Source organism: Nelumbo lutea, chromosome 2 (genome assembly GCF_056320005.1).
Source record: "Nelumbo lutea isolate HS-2025 chromosome 2, American lotus-T2T, whole genome shotgun sequence".
NCBI lineage: Eukaryota > Viridiplantae > Streptophyta > Magnoliopsida > Proteales > Nelumbonaceae > Nelumbo > Nelumbo lutea.
Window position 1 is genome coordinate 114,684,386 of NC_142685.1, and position 19,048 is coordinate 114,703,433.

The 19,048-nt window shown below is 40.0% G+C and overlaps 1 protein-coding gene across 9 annotated transcripts in view; it reads left to right on the top strand.

Annotated features, from left to right (window-relative positions):
* Positions 1-16,650, top strand: part of LOC148872983 (uncharacterized) — a 43,539-nt gene extending 26,889 nt beyond the window's left edge. For all 9 annotated transcript variants that reach the window (XR_016108086.1, XR_016108085.1, XR_016108088.1 and 6 more), the window contains one exon: positions 16,227-16,650. Coding sequence is in view for 1 of the 9 variants with exons in the window: in XM_088973509.1 (XP_088829635.1) it covers positions 16,227-16,289 (63 nt within the window). In the remaining 8 variants the exon portion in view is untranslated. The remainder of the gene's footprint in view (positions 1-16,226) is intronic.
* Positions 16,651-19,048: the final 2,398 nt, after the last annotated feature.

Genomic DNA, 19,048 nt, shown 5'->3' on the forward strand with positions numbered 1-19,048 from the left:
TTTTACCATAAGCAATTGCATGAAATACTTGATGTTTCCATTTCCCTCCTTAATCCATTTCTCCCTTGATTTTTTCCCAACTTATTTCCTCCCTTAATAAAGTTTCTTGGAGTTCCTTCTTCAACTTTAGCCTTAAACTTATAGCTTCCTCTCTTAGTAGCCCTTCTAATTCTCTTCTATCTATGTCCTCAATTTGCAAAGTTAGATTGGCCTTCTTCTCCTCTAATCTACCAAAAACCAGCTTATTCCATTCTTTAATTTTTTCCTTCAGCTTCTGTAATTTCATAAATTTCTGCCCCTCTCATTCCATCCCCTATTGCTGTTCACTACACCACTGCTTTACTCTTTGTTTGAAACCAAGAAGTGTAAGCCACATGTTCTCAAACCTAAAAGGGGTAGGGTCACAACCACTCCTTGTTGAAAAACATAGATCGGCCAATGGTCATAACTAATTCTCGACAAAGTTCTCCCTAGTAAATCACTGCAATGTTCTTCCTAATCAACTAAGACTAAAAATCTATCCGAATTAGAGAAAATTGGATTAGCTTGATGATTGGACCAACTAAATCTAAATTGTCCTAGTGGTATGTCTCTCAAGTCAAAGGTATCAATAAAATCATTGAATTTCCTCATGCTAGTTGTTACTCTCTGCCTAGTATCGTTCATTTCTTCTGCATATCTTACAACGTTAAAATCTCCACCAACAAATCATGGCCCTTCCCATAAATCCCTAATATCATCCAACTCTTTCCACATCAGGTTTCTTTCTTTATAAGAATTAGGGCCATAAACATTTGTTAAAACCCATTCAAACCCATCTTGAACATTTTTCAGTTTAACCGACATAGTGAAATTCCCTATAATTCTTCTAAGCACTGAACTACCTCCTCCTTCCAAATAGTTAGTAGAAGATCAAAACTGCAATCAGCCTTGAACCCTAATAGATTTTAGGTTAAGAAAAGTAGAAGAAAAGTGAGAGGAAGGAGAAAAGAGAGAAGAGGAACAGGAGAACACAAAGGTTTGAAAGAAGGGACAGATTCTAACACATCTGTCGCCGCCACTCTCTTAGTATTTATAGGTTATGTTCAGTACATAGAGAAAATGACAGATCTGCCTTTAGTACTTATATGACAAATAAAGTAAGTAAAAACTAAAATAAATAACAACCGATATAACAAACTGACCCCAACTGACACTACCACGACTGAAACAAATAATTACACATACTGTCTTACAAACACAGTGCGGACCACTACTATGGGGCCCACATCAGTGTTCTCTACACTCCCCTTCAAGTTGGGAGTAGATATTTATCATTCCCAACTTGGATAGGTCTGCCTCTAACTTCTTCCTTGGTACAACCTTGGTGAGGATATCCGCGAGGTGCATATTAGATGTGATATACGGGAGACACACTTCTTGTGATGAGACCCTCTCTCGCACAAGATGTCGATCAACTTCAATATGCTTAGTTCTTCCATGCTGCACTGGGTTGTGGGTTATATTAATAGCTGCCTGATTATCACAATACAACATCAAGGGCTTCTCATAGTCAATACCCAACTCTTCAAGTAGTGATCTCAGCCATAGGATTTCAGCCACTCCGTTAGCCATTGACTTGTATTCCGCTTCAGCACTGGAGTAGGAAACAACACTCTGCTTCTTACTCCTCCAAGAGACAAGGTTACCTCCCACAAGGGCACAATATCCAGAGGTAGACCTCCTGTCATCAGCACTCCTAGCCCAATCGGCATCTGTATAGACCTCCACATTCATGTGATTATTGTTCTTAAGCAGTATACCTCTACCCGGGCATCTCTTCAAGTATGTTAATATTCTCTCTGCTGCAAGGAGATGAGAAGTTCTAGGGGAATGCATGTACTGGCTGGCAGCACTAACTACATAACTGATATTTGGCCGAGTGAGGCAGAGATATAGGAGCTTTCCAACCAATCGTTGGAACATAACTTTGTCTTCAAGAGGCTCCCCGCCCTTTGCACTAATCTTGTGATTCTGTTCAATGGGTGTATCAGCAGGCTTAACACCTAACTTTCCAGTTTCCGCCAACAGATCTAGAACATATTTTCTCTGAGAGATAAAGATCCTCTGTTTAGATCTAGCAACCTTAATACCCAAAAAATACCGTAGTGTACCAAGATCTTTCACCTCAAACTCTTGATGAAGGAGTTGTTTGAGGGACTTAATCTCACCACTATCATTTTCCGTCACTACAATATCATCCACATATACAACAAGCAGGGTTAGAGAGGAGTCCACCCTCTTAATGAACAGTGCATGGTCTAACTAGGCCTGTACATAACCGAACTTTCCAAGGGCTAATCTGAATCTATCAAACCAGGCTCTAGGTGACTGCTTCAAACCATACAATGCCTTGTTCAGTCGGCAAACCTTCTTACCTGTCTCTGTATCATAGAATCCAGGAGGCAACTGCATGTAGACCTCTTCCTGTAAGTCTTCATTCAGAAAAGCATTTTTAACATCAATCTGGAACAAGGGCCAAGAATGATTTGCTAGAAGGAATAACAAAACTCGAATGGTGGTCATCTTGGCTACTGGGGCAAAGGTCTCCAAGTAGTTTATACCATAGGTCTGGGTGAACCCCTTTGCAACCAGCCGAGGTTTGTACCTTTCAATGGAGCCATCAACATTTATGCTTCACAGTGAGTACCCATTTACATCCAACCGGTTTCTTTCTTTTGGGTAGGTCAACTAGTGCCCAAGTATTATTTTTCAACAGGGCATCCATTTCGATTTGCATTGCATCTTTCCACTCTGGAACTGATAAGTCTTCTTGCACTGTTCTTGGAATAGGGACATTGGCAATGTAGATGTGGTGCAATGCCGTTTCCCTTTGCGGACAACAATAGGGAGATCAAGGTCATCCACAGGAGGGGAAGTGGCAACAGTGGAAGGTGTCTCAGTGGACTCTGGGACTGTAATACCTTGATCTGGCCACAGAAGGAACTGGAGCTGGCCTGGACTGCCGATGACTAGGATCAACCTGCCTGCATCGCCTGTGATAGACTGTTAACTCCTGATTCCTCTGATCACCCTCACCACTACAGCCTCCATCACCCAGTGGAATAGGTAAAGGAATAACCCCACTCCCACTGCGCTCCCCTTGAGGAAAGAGACTCAAAATCCCACTCTCACTGTTCTCCCCCTGAGGAGAAACCCTAGGATAATAGGGTGTCTCCTCAAAGAAGGTGACATCCATGGAGACAAACCTTTTCCCTGAAACAGGATCATGGCAGCAATAACCCTTTTGAGTTTGTGCATAACCAAGGAAAATGCATTTGGAGGCCTTAGGTTCAAACTTGGAATGATGGGGCCCGAGAAGCTGAACGAAACAATTACAAACCAAAGGTAAGGGGAACGGTGAACAACTCCTCGTCTGGGTATAGAAGGGAAAAAGGGGTTTCATATCAAGAACCCGGGAAGGAACCCGATTAATGAGATATACTGCAGCGAGGATAGCATCAACCTAGAAGCGAATAGGTACATTGGAGGTAAACATAATGCATCTAGCCACCTCCAAGATGTGCCTATTCTTCATTTTGGCAACCCCGTTCTGCTGCAGTGTATGAGGGCAAGTGCTCCGGTGAATAACTCCATGGCTAAGGAGGTAGGAGGTCAATGGCTTAGCAAAGTATTCATTTGCATTATCAGATCTAAGAACTTTGATTTTGGCCCCAAACTAAGTGAGAATCATCCGATGGAAGTTTTGGGTTAGAGCAGGAACCTCATCCCGAGAACGCATAAGATAGACCCAAGAAAACCGGGTATGGTCATCAACAAACAACAGAAAATATCTGTACCCACCCATAGGAGAGATGTGATATTGCCCCCAAACATCAGTATGCACAATATCAAAAGAATAATTACTCATTTTATTACTCAAAGAATAAGAAGTTCTACAATGTTTGGCAAACTCACAACTCTCACACCTCAACTTTGACAACTCAACAGACTCAAATAATGCAAGAAGCAGACTTTTCAAGGACCGGAAAGACAAATGACCTAATCGATTATGCCAAAGCATAAATGGACTCACAAACTGAGAAACAGAGGACTTCTTATCCACTGGCTCTTCCCGACGAGAACTCTCTCCAAGCGGATAGATCCCATTCGTCTCATAGCTAGTCCCAATTAACTTCCTCGTCTCCAAGTCCTGAAAAACACATCGGTCAGGGAAAAAGGTTACTGAACAATTCATATGTTTGGTAATACTATTGATTGAAAGCAGGTTAGTATCAAGCTTAGGAACATGCAAGACAGAAGATAAAGAGATAGTATCCGATAACTTGATGTCACCCTTGCCCGAAATGGGAACAAGAGAGCCATTAGCAATGGATACTCTATCTTTGCCGGAGGACAAGTGATAAGTAGTGAACAATGATGGCAAGCTAGTCATATGGTCGGATGCACCTGAATCTATTACCCGACAGTGTTCAATATTACCTGGAGCTGAAGCATGGTAAGCTGAGGCTCGAGTACCTGAATGTGCAAATGCAGATGTGGCAGGAGCTGATGGTGACTGAGATGGCTGAGCTGAACTCCCAACTTCCTTTTCCGACTGTATGAGGGCTGCCCGAACCACGGCTAAGGTCTCTAGGGATGTGCCTTTTGTGCCTGATGAGGATGTTGAATCAGTGTTCACAGCCACATGAGCATTACCCCTCTTATTTCTTAGTTTTGCTGGGACCAAATGAGGATGTAGCTTCCAACAAGTATCTTTTGTGTGCTTGGGTTTCTTGCAATGTTCACATTACTAGGTCCCGTTTATCTTCCTTCTTCTTATCCCTTTCTGGATCACCCCCTGATTTAGGTTTAATAGTTGTCAGGGCTGGGGAAGGGGGCTGAGGTTGCATCATGACTTTCCTCCTGGTCTCTTCACTATGCACCAGGGAGTGTGCTTGAGAGAGGGTCACACTATCTCTGGTCAGTATCTGTTGCCGCACAATGTCATATTCTGAATTCAGGCCAGCCAGAAACTCAAACACCCTATTTGTCTCGACTTGCTTTCTGTGAGTCTGTGCATCTTTGGGACTCTTCCACTCAAGGGTCTCTAGATGGTCAATCTCATGCCACAAGGATTTCAAGGTAGAGAAGTAGACAGAAACTGGCTTCTCTCCTTGTTTAAGACTGTTCACCTCACACTTCAGTTCATAGGATCTGGCAACATTATGGGGTTGGGAATAGGTTTCTTTCACAACATCCCATATCTCCTTGGCTGTCTTTGCCCACAAGTAATTTCGGCTGATATGTGGCTGCATAGAATTACACAGCCATGCCATAACCCAATAGTTCTCTTGAACCCACTTGGTGTACATTGGGTCCTCCTTGGAAGGTTCTTTCACATCTCCCAAGAGGTAACCTAGTTTTCCCCTTCCCCCAATAGTCATCATGGCTGATTGGGCCCATTCCAAGTAATTTGACTCATCAAATCTCACAGTTGTAATCTGAAATCCAGTTTTAGATAAACTACCATAACTGCTGTTCCCAAAACTACTTTCTCCCTAATTTTTAAACTCCATCTTTGGTCAAGAATCAATAGCTATAAACTGTTACAGTCACTACACCAGAAAACAACACTTGGACAGTCGATCACAATCAGAAAACAATATAGAATCAAAGCAGGTCTGATCTGAAGCCAATCTGTAATCACGGTATATGCATGAACTAGTGCAGGTCTGATCTGAAACCAATTGGCAATCACAGTATAAGCATGAAACCAGTACAAATCTGATCTGAAATCAATCGACAATCACAATACCAAGCAGTCCGTACAAGTTTTTATCCCCTAGAAGAGCTCGAAGTCAAAAATAGGTCTGAAACCAGCTTAGAGAGCAATCTGAGATGCTGGAGCAGAATTAGGGTTTTAATCGTAGGTCTGAAATAAGTGCTCAGATGCACTTTCCAAGCAGTCCGTACAGTTAGGACCTATCGTAGGGTCAATGTGAAACCCTAAAACTGATCACCTCTGCGAGAAAACCCTAAAACTGATCACCTCTGCGAGAAAACCCTAAAACAATCACTTTCCAAGAAGATAAAGAGGGTTCGGCCCAACAGTCAAACCCTAGATTAGAGAGAAACCCTAAAGCAGTTCAGCCTCTCCTTCTAGATAGGTCCAACCTATCTCGACTGATAGCAATCTCTGGAAACTAAATAAAAACTTACTCAAAGAATGCTGTTCGCTACCTTCCAGGGTTGCTTGAACCCTAGCCTTCGCTGCTTCTTCCTGATTACCAACACTCTGCAAGCCGTGGCAAGTCCTCAACAACTGCGAAACTCTCCTGGTAATCTCCAAGAATCAGCCGATGAATACTGCTTCATAAGCTTCCAGCCCTATCTGGTTCTCATGTGGTTAGTTGGACTAGACACACATGAGAAGCCCTAGATAGGCTCTGATACCAAGTAGAAGATCAAGATTGCAATCAGCTTTGAACCCTAATAGATTTTAGGTTAAGAAAAGTAGAAGAAAAGTGAGAGGAAGGAGAAAAGAGAGAAGAAGAACAGGAGAACACAAAGGTTTGAAAGAAGGGACAGATTCTAACACATCTACCGCCGCCACTCTCTTAGTATTTATTAGGTTATGTTCAGTACATAGAGAAAAGGACAGATCTGCCTTTAGTACTTATATGACAAATAAAGTAAGTAAAAACTGAAATAAATAACAAACTGACCCCAACTGACACTACCATGACTGAAACAAATAATCACACACACTGTCCTACGAACACAGTGGGGACCACTGCTGTGGGGCCCACATCAGTGTTCTCTACATAGTTATTATGCCCTCAGAAGCACCCCAAGAAGGAAGGAAACTCCACCTTAATTCTCTTTCACCCAAAAGCTTCTGACCCATCTTCTATCCATCTCAAGGATTTTAGACTCTTAGATTAGAATATTATTTGGCTTTTCTTTTCTCAGAAGTTCCTTAATTGTTCCCCCTTTCCCCTTCCCTAACTTCACATATGCCTGTGCTTCCTTGGGTGTTTTAACTTCTAAGCCCAGTGGCCAACTCTTCCACCTGGTCCTTTCCATTACTTTCCAAAGTACTTGCTTTATCTTCTCTCCCCTTCATTGAATCCTCATTGGTCTTTTTCCTACTTCTAAAGGCTTCTTCCCCTACTTTTTCTCTAGTTTCTGCAGCCTCTCCATTCTTATTGCCCTCCATCTCTTTCTTTCTGTCTTGGTTTTCCTTCTCAATAGGCCGTTTTCTATTCACTTCCAACTTTTTCCTTACATCCTTATGGATTTATTCTGTGTCTTCCCTTTCAACATTACAAGATCCTTTTAATCTATCCTCCCAAAACTCTTCAATAGATCTTTGGCTTTGGTTGGGCTTAGTTGGGTCTTCTAACCTCCTCAACACTCCATTGGCAATCAAGATTTGATTTGTTGTTTGCCTCCCACCTATGAAAACTCCTTGGTTTTGTCAAATTATGTGCGTTTAAGTAATTTCTTACTACTTTAACCCATGTTCTTTTTGCTCTGCCCCTAGTCCTTCTATCTAGGGGTGCAGCTTGGGTTGGCTTTAGTTAGCATTTTACATTGCTTCATTCTCGGGCCTTTGGGCCAGCCCATTCAAATTTTGGCAAAGGCCTGGTCCAATCCTGTGCAAGTTGCACCCCTACTTCTAGCCCCTTCAACTTGTAATAAATAACTTCTTATGGTAGATCAACCATGGAATCTATTTTTCTTTTGAGATGATTGATAGAAAACTTTAGAGAGAAAAAAGAGATCTCCAAATGGTGTTCATTGATCTAGAGGAAGAATATGATGGAGTCCTATGAGGGATAATATGATGGGTCTTGGAAAAGAAAATGGTTTCAAATAGGTATATAGACCTAATAAAGGATATGCATAATAGTGCAACAACTGATGTTAGAACATCCATGGGAGAAACATTAGATTTTATGGTTACAATGGGTCTTCACCAAGGTTCAACACCTGACCCTTATTTATTTGCACTGATATTAGATGAATTGACCAAACATATTCGGGAGAAGGTCTCATGGTGCTTGTTGTTTGCTTTGCTGATGACATTGTTTTAATTGATGAAACTAATGAAGGATCAAATGCAAAATTTTATGGACAAATGCCTTAAGAAATAAAATGGCTATTACCCAATGTTGGTCCAACTATCTAACCTCTTAGGAGGGGTAGATTGGATATGGTCCTAACCTTTGGCATTTTTTTACACATAGTGTCCATTCTCAGACTTGAACTCGTGTTCTCACACTTGCCTGCCTGAGATTTTACCATTACACCAAATAAATTGCGTCTAAATACCTTAGCAATAAGAGGTTTAAAATAAGTAGGACTAAAACAGAACACCTACTATGTAATTATTTTATAATTCTTGGCAATAAATCTGATTGAAATATGAGGAAGTAGAGAAGAGAAGGGAAGAAGAGAGAAAATGAGAAGAAAGAAAGGAAGAAGAAAAGGTTTGGAGCAATAGAACAGTGCTGGCAGCGCCAACTTCTATTATATTATATAGGGCGACAGAAATAATAAGGCAAAAGACCCTTGTGCCCTTGCTGTAAGTGAGTACAATAACAGAAATAACATAAAAAAATGCTTTAACTAGCCAAAACAGACCCTAACACAAATAACTAAATTATTTCAACACTCCCCCTCAAGTTGGAGCATAGATGTTAATCATACCCAACTTGTCACACAAATCATTGTGCCGTACATGATGAAGACCTTTGGTGAAGATATCTACAAGTTGTTCTTCTGAGCTGACATATGGAGTACACACTTCTCCTTTTACAAGTTTCTCTCTAATAAAATGCTTGTCCACTTCAATGTGTTTCGTCCTATTATGCAGGGCTGGATTAGCAACAATATTGATGGCAGCTTTATTGTCACAGTAGAGTGACATAAGATTGCTCACTGCAAAACCCAGTTCACCTAACATATTTCTTCTCCACATGATTTCAGCAACTCCATGGGACATCGCTCTATATTCTGCTTCAGCACTAGATCTAGCCACCACACTTTGTTTTTACTTCTCCATGTGACTAGGTTTCCTTCTACAAAGGCACAATACCCACTGGTAGACTTTCGGTCATCAACTGCTCCTGCCCAATCAACATCAGTATATACTTCCACCTTTAAGTAACCATGTTTCTGGAACAACAAACCAACTCCCGGAAACTTCTTGAGGTATCTAAGGATCCTCTCTGCAGCATCAAAGTGAATTGTCCTAGGATTGTGCATGAACTGACTAAGGACACCCACTGCATAAGCAATATCAGGCCTGGTCATAGACAAATACAAGAGTTTCCCTACGAGTCTCTGGAACTTCTTCACATCTTTCAAAAACTCTCCTTGACTGTCTCCCAGCTGATGATTAGATTCAATTGGTGAGTCAATTGGTTTTACCCCCAACTTGCCTATATCTTCTAGTAGATCTAGTACATATTTCTTTTGGGAAATAAAGATGCCCTTGTGAGAGCGGGCAACTTCAATTCCAAGGAGATAACGTAAGGGGCCTAGATCTTTCACCTTAAATTGAGTGGCTAAGAATTTTTTTAGTCTCCGTATTTCAGCCTCCCAATCTCCTGTGATCACTATGTCATCCACATACACAATTAGAGTTGCAATTTTCCCTTCACCTCTTTTCACAAATAGAGTGTGATCTGACTGGCATTGTTTGAACCCCATCTGTTGAATTGCTAAGTGGAACTTACTAAACCAAGCCCGAGGTGATTGTTTCAACCCATATAAAGATTTTTTTAACCTGTACACCTTTTGTTCACAGCCTTTGGCACAAAAACCTGGAGGTTGGGTCATGTACACTTCCTCTTCCAAGTTACCATTCAAGAAAGCATTTTTGATGTCCAATTGGTGAAGTTCCCAGTCAAGATTTGTTGCCAATGAAGGAAGAATCTTGATAGAGTTCATCTTGGCTATTGGAGCAAAAGTCTCTGCATAATCCACTCCATATGCCTGTATAAAACCTCTTGCTACCAGTCTAGCCTTGTACCTTTCAACAGTTCCATCAGCCTTGTGTTTCACTGTGAACACCCACTTGCAACCCACTGGTTCCTTTCCTTCAGGAAGATCCACCAACTCCCAAGTGCCATTTTTGTGTAATGCATCAATTTCTTCCTGCATTGCATCTGTCCCTTTAGGTTTAGATAAAGCTTTTGCCACATTCTTAGGAATGGGGACATTATCCATAGAAGAGAGGAATGCACGGAATGAAGGTGAAATGTGATCATAGGAGACAAAATTAGAGATAGGATGATTAGTGGTACAAGATCTAACACCCTTTCTCTTAGCAATAGGAACATCAAGATCATTGATGACGGGGGAATCAACATTGAGAGGAACATGCATATCAATAGGAGCAAGTGTATCTGGCTGATGAGACAGATTTGCCTTTGGCGAATCCGATGATGTTGGTTGCATAGTATCAGGGTACACGGCTCTTGAACTCTGCTGGCTTTTATGGCGACGATGAAAGACCTAGAATGGAGGAGGATCGGGTAAAGGAGGTAGTTGAGTTTGAGCCGCCTGTTTCTCCTCAACCCTACTCTCCCCTTGAGGAAAAACCGAGAAGAGAGGTTGATTCTCAAAGAAGGATACATCAATGGAGACAATACTTGCGAGAGGTAGGATCATAGCAACGATACCCCTTTTGAGATAAAGGGTAACCAAGGAAAACACAAGGAATAGCCCGAGGATCAAGCTTACCTCGAGTAGGGGACAAGTTATGGACAAAGCAACAACACCCAAAAACATGCATCGGAATGGTGGACAATGGAGCTGTAGGAAACAAAAGCTGATGTGGGGCCTTATACTCTAGTAACCGAGATGGCACACGGTTGATGATGTATGTAGCACACAAAACTGCATCCATCCAAAAACGTTTTGGCACATTCATATGAATTAATAAGCCACGAGCTACTTCGAGAAGGTGACGGTTCTTTCGTTCAGCAACACCATTTTGTTGGGGTGTCCTGGCACAAGAGCTTCGTTGAAGTGACCCACTCGAAGCAAAAAACTCCGTTAGATCACTATGGAAGTATTCCTTTGCATTGTCCGACCGGAAGATATGGATTTCAGTTTGGAACTGAGTGAACACCATGCGTTGAAAGTCTTTCACAATTTTTGGCACTTCATCTCTAGATCGCATAGGGTAAACCCAAGTGTATTTAGAGTAAACATCAATCAAGGTAATGAAGTACTTATATCCAGCCTCAGTGGGTAGAGTAACAGGGCCCCAAACATCAGAATGAATAATATGAAATGGAAATTCAGATATTTTATTTCTCAAAGGTAAAGAACTTCTACAATGTTTACTCAATTGACATGTCTGACACTATAACTGACTTACTGACAAGGACTCAAACAACTTTGGAAACATAACTTTTAATGACTCAAAAGAAAGATGACCAAGACGATTATGTCATAAATAGGCTTGACTCTCACTGGACAAACTCAAGGACTCTGTCGCCACAAGACCAACTTTATTCTCCAACACGTAGAGACCATCCACCATGCTTCCTCTACCAATCGTCTTCTCTGAGGCCAAATCCTGAAACACACATGAAGACGGAAAAAAGTGATTGAATAGTTCAAGGAGTGAGTTATATTACTAACGAACAACAAATTTATAGGTAATTTCGGAACATGCAGTACATTAGAAAGGGTTAGGCCGAGTGGGAGAGGTATGGTACCTTGGCCAACTATGGTAGAAAAAGAACCATAAGCTAGTTTCACCTTATCTCTCGCAGAGAGAAGGTTATATGTCTAAAATAAATTTGACTTACCGGTCATGTGGTTTGAGGCTCCGGAGTCAATAACACAAGGAGAATCAGTGGTATGAGATGACAGATGGAAGGCAGTGGCAGCGTTAACTGATGTAGATGCGAAAGAGGTAGAGGGAGTAGGACCAGAATCCATCTGGCGGAGAGTCCTACCATACAATTCCAAATGATCACGAAAGGAGTTGAGTTATACTTTTTCTGATTCTATTGACTTGGTTTCTTGCCCTGATCAGGTGTTGACTTCTTACCCAAATCCTGTGCCCATTTAGGTTTTCCATAGAGATCCCAACATGTATCTCTAATGTGTCTTGTCTTCTGGCAGTGAGTGCAGCAAAGTTCAAAGTTTACTCTTATCATCTGTTCTCTTCTGAGAGTCACCTTTCTTAAAAGCACCTTCGACATTTGTATTTGAATTTCCCTGGACAGCTAGGGCAACTGACTCCCCCTCTACACAATTCATCACACTTCCTCTACTCTCTTCTGACTGCACTAAGGCATACAACTCCTGAACTGATGGCAAGTCTTTACTACCCAAGATCTGCACCCTGATGGACTCATATGAAAGATTCAGCCCTAGGAGGAAGGCAAAGACCCGTTGCTGAGATACAAGTGACTTATATGCTTTTGCATCTTCATCACACTTCCAATTCACATTCTGGTAGTGATCAAGTTCTTTCCATATCGATGTCAAATCAGAATAGTACATCGAGAGACTCCTCTCCCCCTGCTTGCAAGTAGAGGATTCAGCTTGCAGTTGGTATATCTTGGCATAGTGTATCTGCTCTGAATAGGTGGACTTTGCTTGTTCCCATATCTCACAAGTAGTTTCAGCCCACATAAAAGTCTTCCTTACCTGTGGCAGCATGGAAACCAAGAGCCGTGACATCACCATACTATTCTTTTGGTTCCACCTATCATATTCAACACTTCCATTCTTCGGTTCCTTCACTCTCGCATTGATGTATCCTATTTTCCCCCTAGCAGTGATGTAGAGTTTTATTCCCTAGACCATTCAAGGTAGTTCAGACCATCAAAGGGAGTAACAGCCATGGGGAAATTCATATCCATTCTCCCACTCACTCCATTGTGGCTCCCTGAAATCTCTGAAGTAGCAGAATTCTCAGACGACATGGTAAACACAAGGTTTTTTGATCTACACTCTCAACTTAGGATCCCTCCTTATATCGACAAAAGCTCCACACACAACAATTCAGTTCTGGACTTAATCTGAGCTCAAAAAACAGCATCAATTTCCAAAGAAGAACTATGACGAGACTGATTTTCAGATCTGCATGAAGAATAGTCCTAGCCTACTGGTTTTCCAGTAAGTTCCACCATGGCATTAATCAATAAGAAAGATCCTAACACACATGAAATCAGACTAACGAGCAGAGAAAACAGATCATCTATGACCTACAATCACCTTTTCATAGGTACAGGATCACATGATCCAACAAATAAAAAATATAACCCTCACAAAAGTCTGCCGACATTCTGTGGTTTGGATTCATTTGTTCTCCAATTGGTACATGACCAAGGAAAGAAATAAAAGAAGAAAGAAAACTTTAGGGTTGTACCAGTTGCAGATCTGATTTGGTCAGCCCAGATTCAGTTCTCTGTTCCGCCCAGATTCAGCAACTTGAAGAGGAAAAAACTTGGTCGCCCAGATTCAACAGCCTTGCTCTGATACCATCTTGGCAATAAATCCGATTGAAATATGAGGAAGTAGAGAAGAGAAGGGAAGAAGAGAGAAAAGGAGAAGAAAGAAAGAAAGAAGAAAAGGTTTGGAGCAATAGAACAGTGCTGGCGGTGCCAAGTTCTATTATATTATATAGGGCGGCAGAAATAAGAAGGGAAAAGACCCTTGTGCCCCTGCTGTAAGTGAGTACAATAACAGAAATAACAGAAAAAAAAACGCTTTAACTAGCCAAAACAGATCCTAACACAAATAACTAAATTATTTCAACAATAATAATAGGAGTGCAAATCTGGATACATTTAGGATTGGAGACCAAAAGATAACCCAATATAACCTTTTCTGGTGCCTAGTTTGATAAGTCATATTAAGGGAGAGATTGATGAGGATGTTGCCCATAGAATTAGAGCAAGATGGGAAAAATATGCTAGCTATGCTGTATGAAGCAGAGTGTTGGGCAGTCAAGAAATAACACATCTACAAATGACTGTAGCAGAAATGCACATGCTGAGATGGATGGGTGGAAAAACTAAAAGGATAGAGTCAGAAATGAAGTCATTTGAAGGATCCTACAAGTAACTCCAATAGGTAATAAAATGAGAAAAAGTAGAATAATATGGTTTGGTCATGTGCATAGAAAATCACCTACAGATTCCACAAGACTATATTCTAATGGTATTATAAAAGACATACTACCCCTACAAGCAATAGAAAGGCAAAAAGTATAAATGAAATACCAGAAATACCCCCATACATCTAAACATTTCTCCCCGAGTTAGAATGAAGATATTAATCTTGCCAAACTTGCCTGATAGCTTTGACAATAGGTACTTGGCCAACTTCCTTGGTAAGGAAAGCAGCCAGTTGTGATTGGGTAATAGCATACCAGGTGCAAACCTGTCCCGCAGCTTAATAAAGTAACGATCAACTTTTATGTGTCTTGTGTGATTATGATGAACATGGCTTGATGCCCTTTAGAAATTACGCCGGGACTTTTTATGGGATGGACTAAATGATGAAAGGAAAATTCAAGAGGTGTCCTGGAGGCGGGTGTGTGAAACTAAGCATTTAGGAGGAGCAGGTGCTAGGCAACTTTGCAATGTGAAGAAAGGTCTTCGCAGCAAGTGGTTATGGTGATTTGGGGTGGAAGTCAGTACTCAATAGTCTGTGGCGGCAAGTGATTGCTGGGAAGTTTTGCTTGGCCAATAATGAGTGGGAGACTCGTGAACTTCTCCATTCTTATGGTTCGGGGGTTTAGATATGAAGCACAAGGATGCTTTTACTGGTAAAGTAAAAATGAAGCCAGGAAGAGGCGACAAGACTTTCTTCTGGAAGGACACTTGTTGCACTGATCAACCCTTGTGTGAGGTATACCCATCCTTGCTCTCTTGCAACAAATAAGGAGGCTCTGGTTTTGGAATGCATTTCAGAGGAATATGAATGACTGGGAGGTGGAGGAGCTTTGCTCTTTGTTTTTGAGGTTGAATGAGGTTCATCTGGTCCCTATGGATTGCGACAAAAGAGTGGGTTTCTAACAGGTCTGGCTATTTCTCTTCTTGTTCGTGCTATAGGATCCTCTCGGACTTGCCAAATATGGGTGTTCATTGGGCTTGGCTTTGGAGAGCCCAGGCGCCACCTAAAGTGGGGTTCTTTTTTTTGGACAGCAGCTAGAGACAAGACTCTTACTATGGATCATCTCCTGAATAGAGGATGTCCAGTGAGAACTCCTGCAGGCTGCAGTTCAAGCCCAGAATCTGTAACCCACCTGTTCGTTTATTGCACTTTCACTCATTCAGTCTGGGTTCACTTCCTCGAGCTCTTCAATACAAGCTGGCTGACACCCCCTGATTTGCTCTCATTGCTAGCTTCTTGGCCTAGACCAGGGTTTTCCTCTTGAGAGAAATCCTGACCACCCAACCAATGCTTCCGCTCATTTGGAGTATCAACTGATTTTGATCCTAGAATTCTTGCCTCTTCCAGAAGATCTAGGAGACTAGGATGTGTTTCCTTTGGGAAATAAATATGCTTCTTCTTGAATAGGGAACTTCAATTTTGGGGACTTAATATGCCCCTTTTCAAAATGAAACTTCAATTATCAGAAAGCACTTTAGTTTTCCCAGATCCTTCATTTCAAATTCACTGCTCAAAATACATTTGAAATTTTGAATCTCTGTCCCTTGTAATGATGATTTTTTTTTTCACTGAAAAATATTCCTGGTGGAGGGATGGCCACCATTAAGTTGTATTAATATCCAAAAAAACTGCCTGGAGTGGACATTGGACATAAAAACCTTACCCTTGAGAAGTTATACAAAGGGGGATTCAGCTCATAAAAATAAACGTATGAAACCCCTGAAAAAAATACCTAGTTCTAGGAAAAGGGATTGGAAGTTCGTCCCTTCTTAAAACCTGGGTTATTGACTAGTGTAAGTCAGAATAATGGAAATAATTGGGATTGGAAACTGTAATGATGATTTCATCAACCTAAATTATCAAAACCTAGTTGCTCTTGTTATCCGCTTGCACCATATTTTGTATACCCACTTACATCTGATCAGCATAGTTATCAAGGCGCCAAAGCTAAGCTAGACCATGGGTCTTGAAAATAAAAGATCCTACACCCCAAGCTAACTTATATTGGCAACCGTCTTTGCCCCATTTTATGAGCAGCAGCAGGAATCTTCTAATCACTTGTTTTTACACTATGGCTTCTCCAGGAAGGTCTGGTTCTTGAGCTCTTTAGAGGTTGGAATGCTCCAGCATGTATAAGAAGAGGGTAAAAAGGTATGGGCTGTCGACTGTGGTTCCTTTGGATGTAATGAGAGCAGTATGGTTATTGCAAAATGCAAGGGTTTTCAGTTCAAAGAAAAACCTTAATAGAGGCCGTAATTAATACATCTTTTGATTTTATTAGGGGTTGGCTCTCCACTTGTAGACTCTTTTGTGGGGAGTTCAGCCATTCCTTTTTGTCCATAGACTTTTTTCGGATCTCATAGTAGCCCTATGGTTGATCTACAGATTACATGTACAGGGCTTTTCTACATTTTTTTGTCTCAGTATATTATATTGGGCTTTATACATCTTTTGATGTCAAGATATATTATTATAATATCAATATATTATACTTTACCTTTTTTAAAACAAGTCAAATAAAGAATTAAGTAAATGAATAAAATCCGATTAAATGCATAAACATGTTAATGCAAATTAACAATGTCATAGAAGCAAAATAATTGCGTATTGCATAAACATATGAGTTGCTTGTAAGGCTACCACTCATGCTAGGCTTTCCAGCTATAAACATAGAATAAATATTTATTTTTCAACCGAGAGGAAGAAAAAAGCTTAGAAAAAGCTAATAAAAAGTTAAGAAAAAGAGAAGAGAATGGATCTCTTATTTCAGTCCCCCCCCCCAAAAAAAAAAAAAAAAAAAAAAAGAAACATCAGAAAAAAACTACAAAAAGAAGAATAAGAAGGGGGCAGAGTCCATCTTTCATTCCAAGAAAAAGAATAAAAAAATCTCAGGAAAAACATACATGCGCTTACTATTTAGTTCGTAGTTCTAGTTCCAGTTCAATTGATCGAGTGTGAGTTCAGGTCTCCTCTTGTAATTCAATTCATTTGAGTCTCTTCTATTCTCTTGTAGGTGTTTTGGTTTTTGTTTTGTAATAGCTAATTGAAATGCTTTAGTGCTGTTTATAAAGAATCAATGAACCATGCATGTGCAAAGTATTATACATCCCAATATATAGGCTGGAAGTACTCCACCTATCCCTTATTAAATAACCATTACATTTGAGCCCAAAAATGCTTATCCCTGTTTACCCCAAACTTAACCAATGCTTCAGCCATACCATTTGCTGACCTTTTTCCTGATAAAAAAACACTAAAATGGTTGTGAGCGAGTTTAAGCAGCCTCATGTTTAATATATATTTTTTTCTCAAAAAAAAAAAAAACACAATTTGTAAAATCGTGAATACCATAAAGGAGTTGTGACATCCAATAGAATCTGAATTCAGATCCGAAAAGTTCTATAGCCTCCAAGCGTTGTCATCTTATTGAATCTTGATTTAGAGTTGAGTGGAATAGTCCAAATCAAATCCAACCTTTTATATATGGTTTAGATCCAAATATAGAGTGATCCACTTTTGTTCAATTGGTTTTATAACTATAAGCTTACAAAGTGTCAATGTCTTTAACCCTTTATTAATCCGATTGGTTAAAAAACATTGACTAAACCAAGAACCTAGTGATCCATCTAATTGAACCATTTGACCCGGTTAGTGGGTCACTAGTTAAACAGTAAATCCCCTTTCTGTATTTATAGCCATTTTCATTATTGATAACAAAAATCCTCATTTACTATCCATATTTTTTGTTTAATCAAAGACGGACATTTTCATAAATTTTTAATATTTTGCCTTTTTTAATCTATTTTTTATATTTTTATCATATGATTTATGACATCATGGGCCAAGGACGGTTTAATTGTTGACCCGCCATAGGCCAAGACATTGAATTGCTGACGTGGACCCAATGTACAATATAGGCCAACGCTATGCTAATAATTTCTTTGAATTTATTGTTTGAGCACATTTAATACTAGCGGGCCCCATGCAATGCATGGGTCGGTGCGATGGCCCTTATTTAATATGAAAATGGTATAAAAATTTTGGGACAAAAAATTTAAGATACATAACATAAACATCCTACTGTCCATGTTTTATCTTTTTATTTAAAATGAAAAGAAAAAAAGCAACAAAGTGCCAGTGTGGACAACTTTGTTCTAGTATAAAAAAACAGGTTCCTCTCTAAAAAGAAACCCATTAATTTTTTCATTTTTTTTGTTTTCCTTCCTCTTCCTCTTTATGAGATCACATCTCCTCCTCATAAGAGGCCACCCCACAATGCCCCACAGCACATCCCACCATGTATTGGAAACATCTCCTGATGATATTATGGATTCTGATCATTGGGAGATATTCCCAATACATGACAGGAATGTGCTGTGGGGTGCGAAATCTCCTCCATGCCCTGTAGCTGTACATATAAACATAGATTTAATTGAGTTCCTTGTAGCCTTTAAAATAGTGAACTGTCAATTAGATGTTGACAATCTATTGAACTTAGGAACTAAGGTTAGACTATAACGGTTTGAAGTTTTATATTCAGATTTTCATCTTTTATTATCCGTTATTAATTAATTGACTTGTAGATTAATTAATTTTCATATTTTATTCTCTGCACTGCAGAGGTATATCGACAGTGGGAAAATAAATAAACTAATATTATGTTAAACTTTTATTTATTTCTATTGTAAATAAATTTTCTAATATAGCAAACAGAGCATTGATTTAATTCTAAACTAAACAGAGAGATAATTAATAGACATTTCAATTAATCACAAGTGAATTCCTAAAGTCTTCTTCAATTAATGATAATTGAGTTTTTAATGCCTTTTGATTACTTTTATTTAAAAAAAAAAAAGTGAAAAAGGGCGACATTTCTTGTGTGTATGTGGCTGGTCAAAGAGGCAAA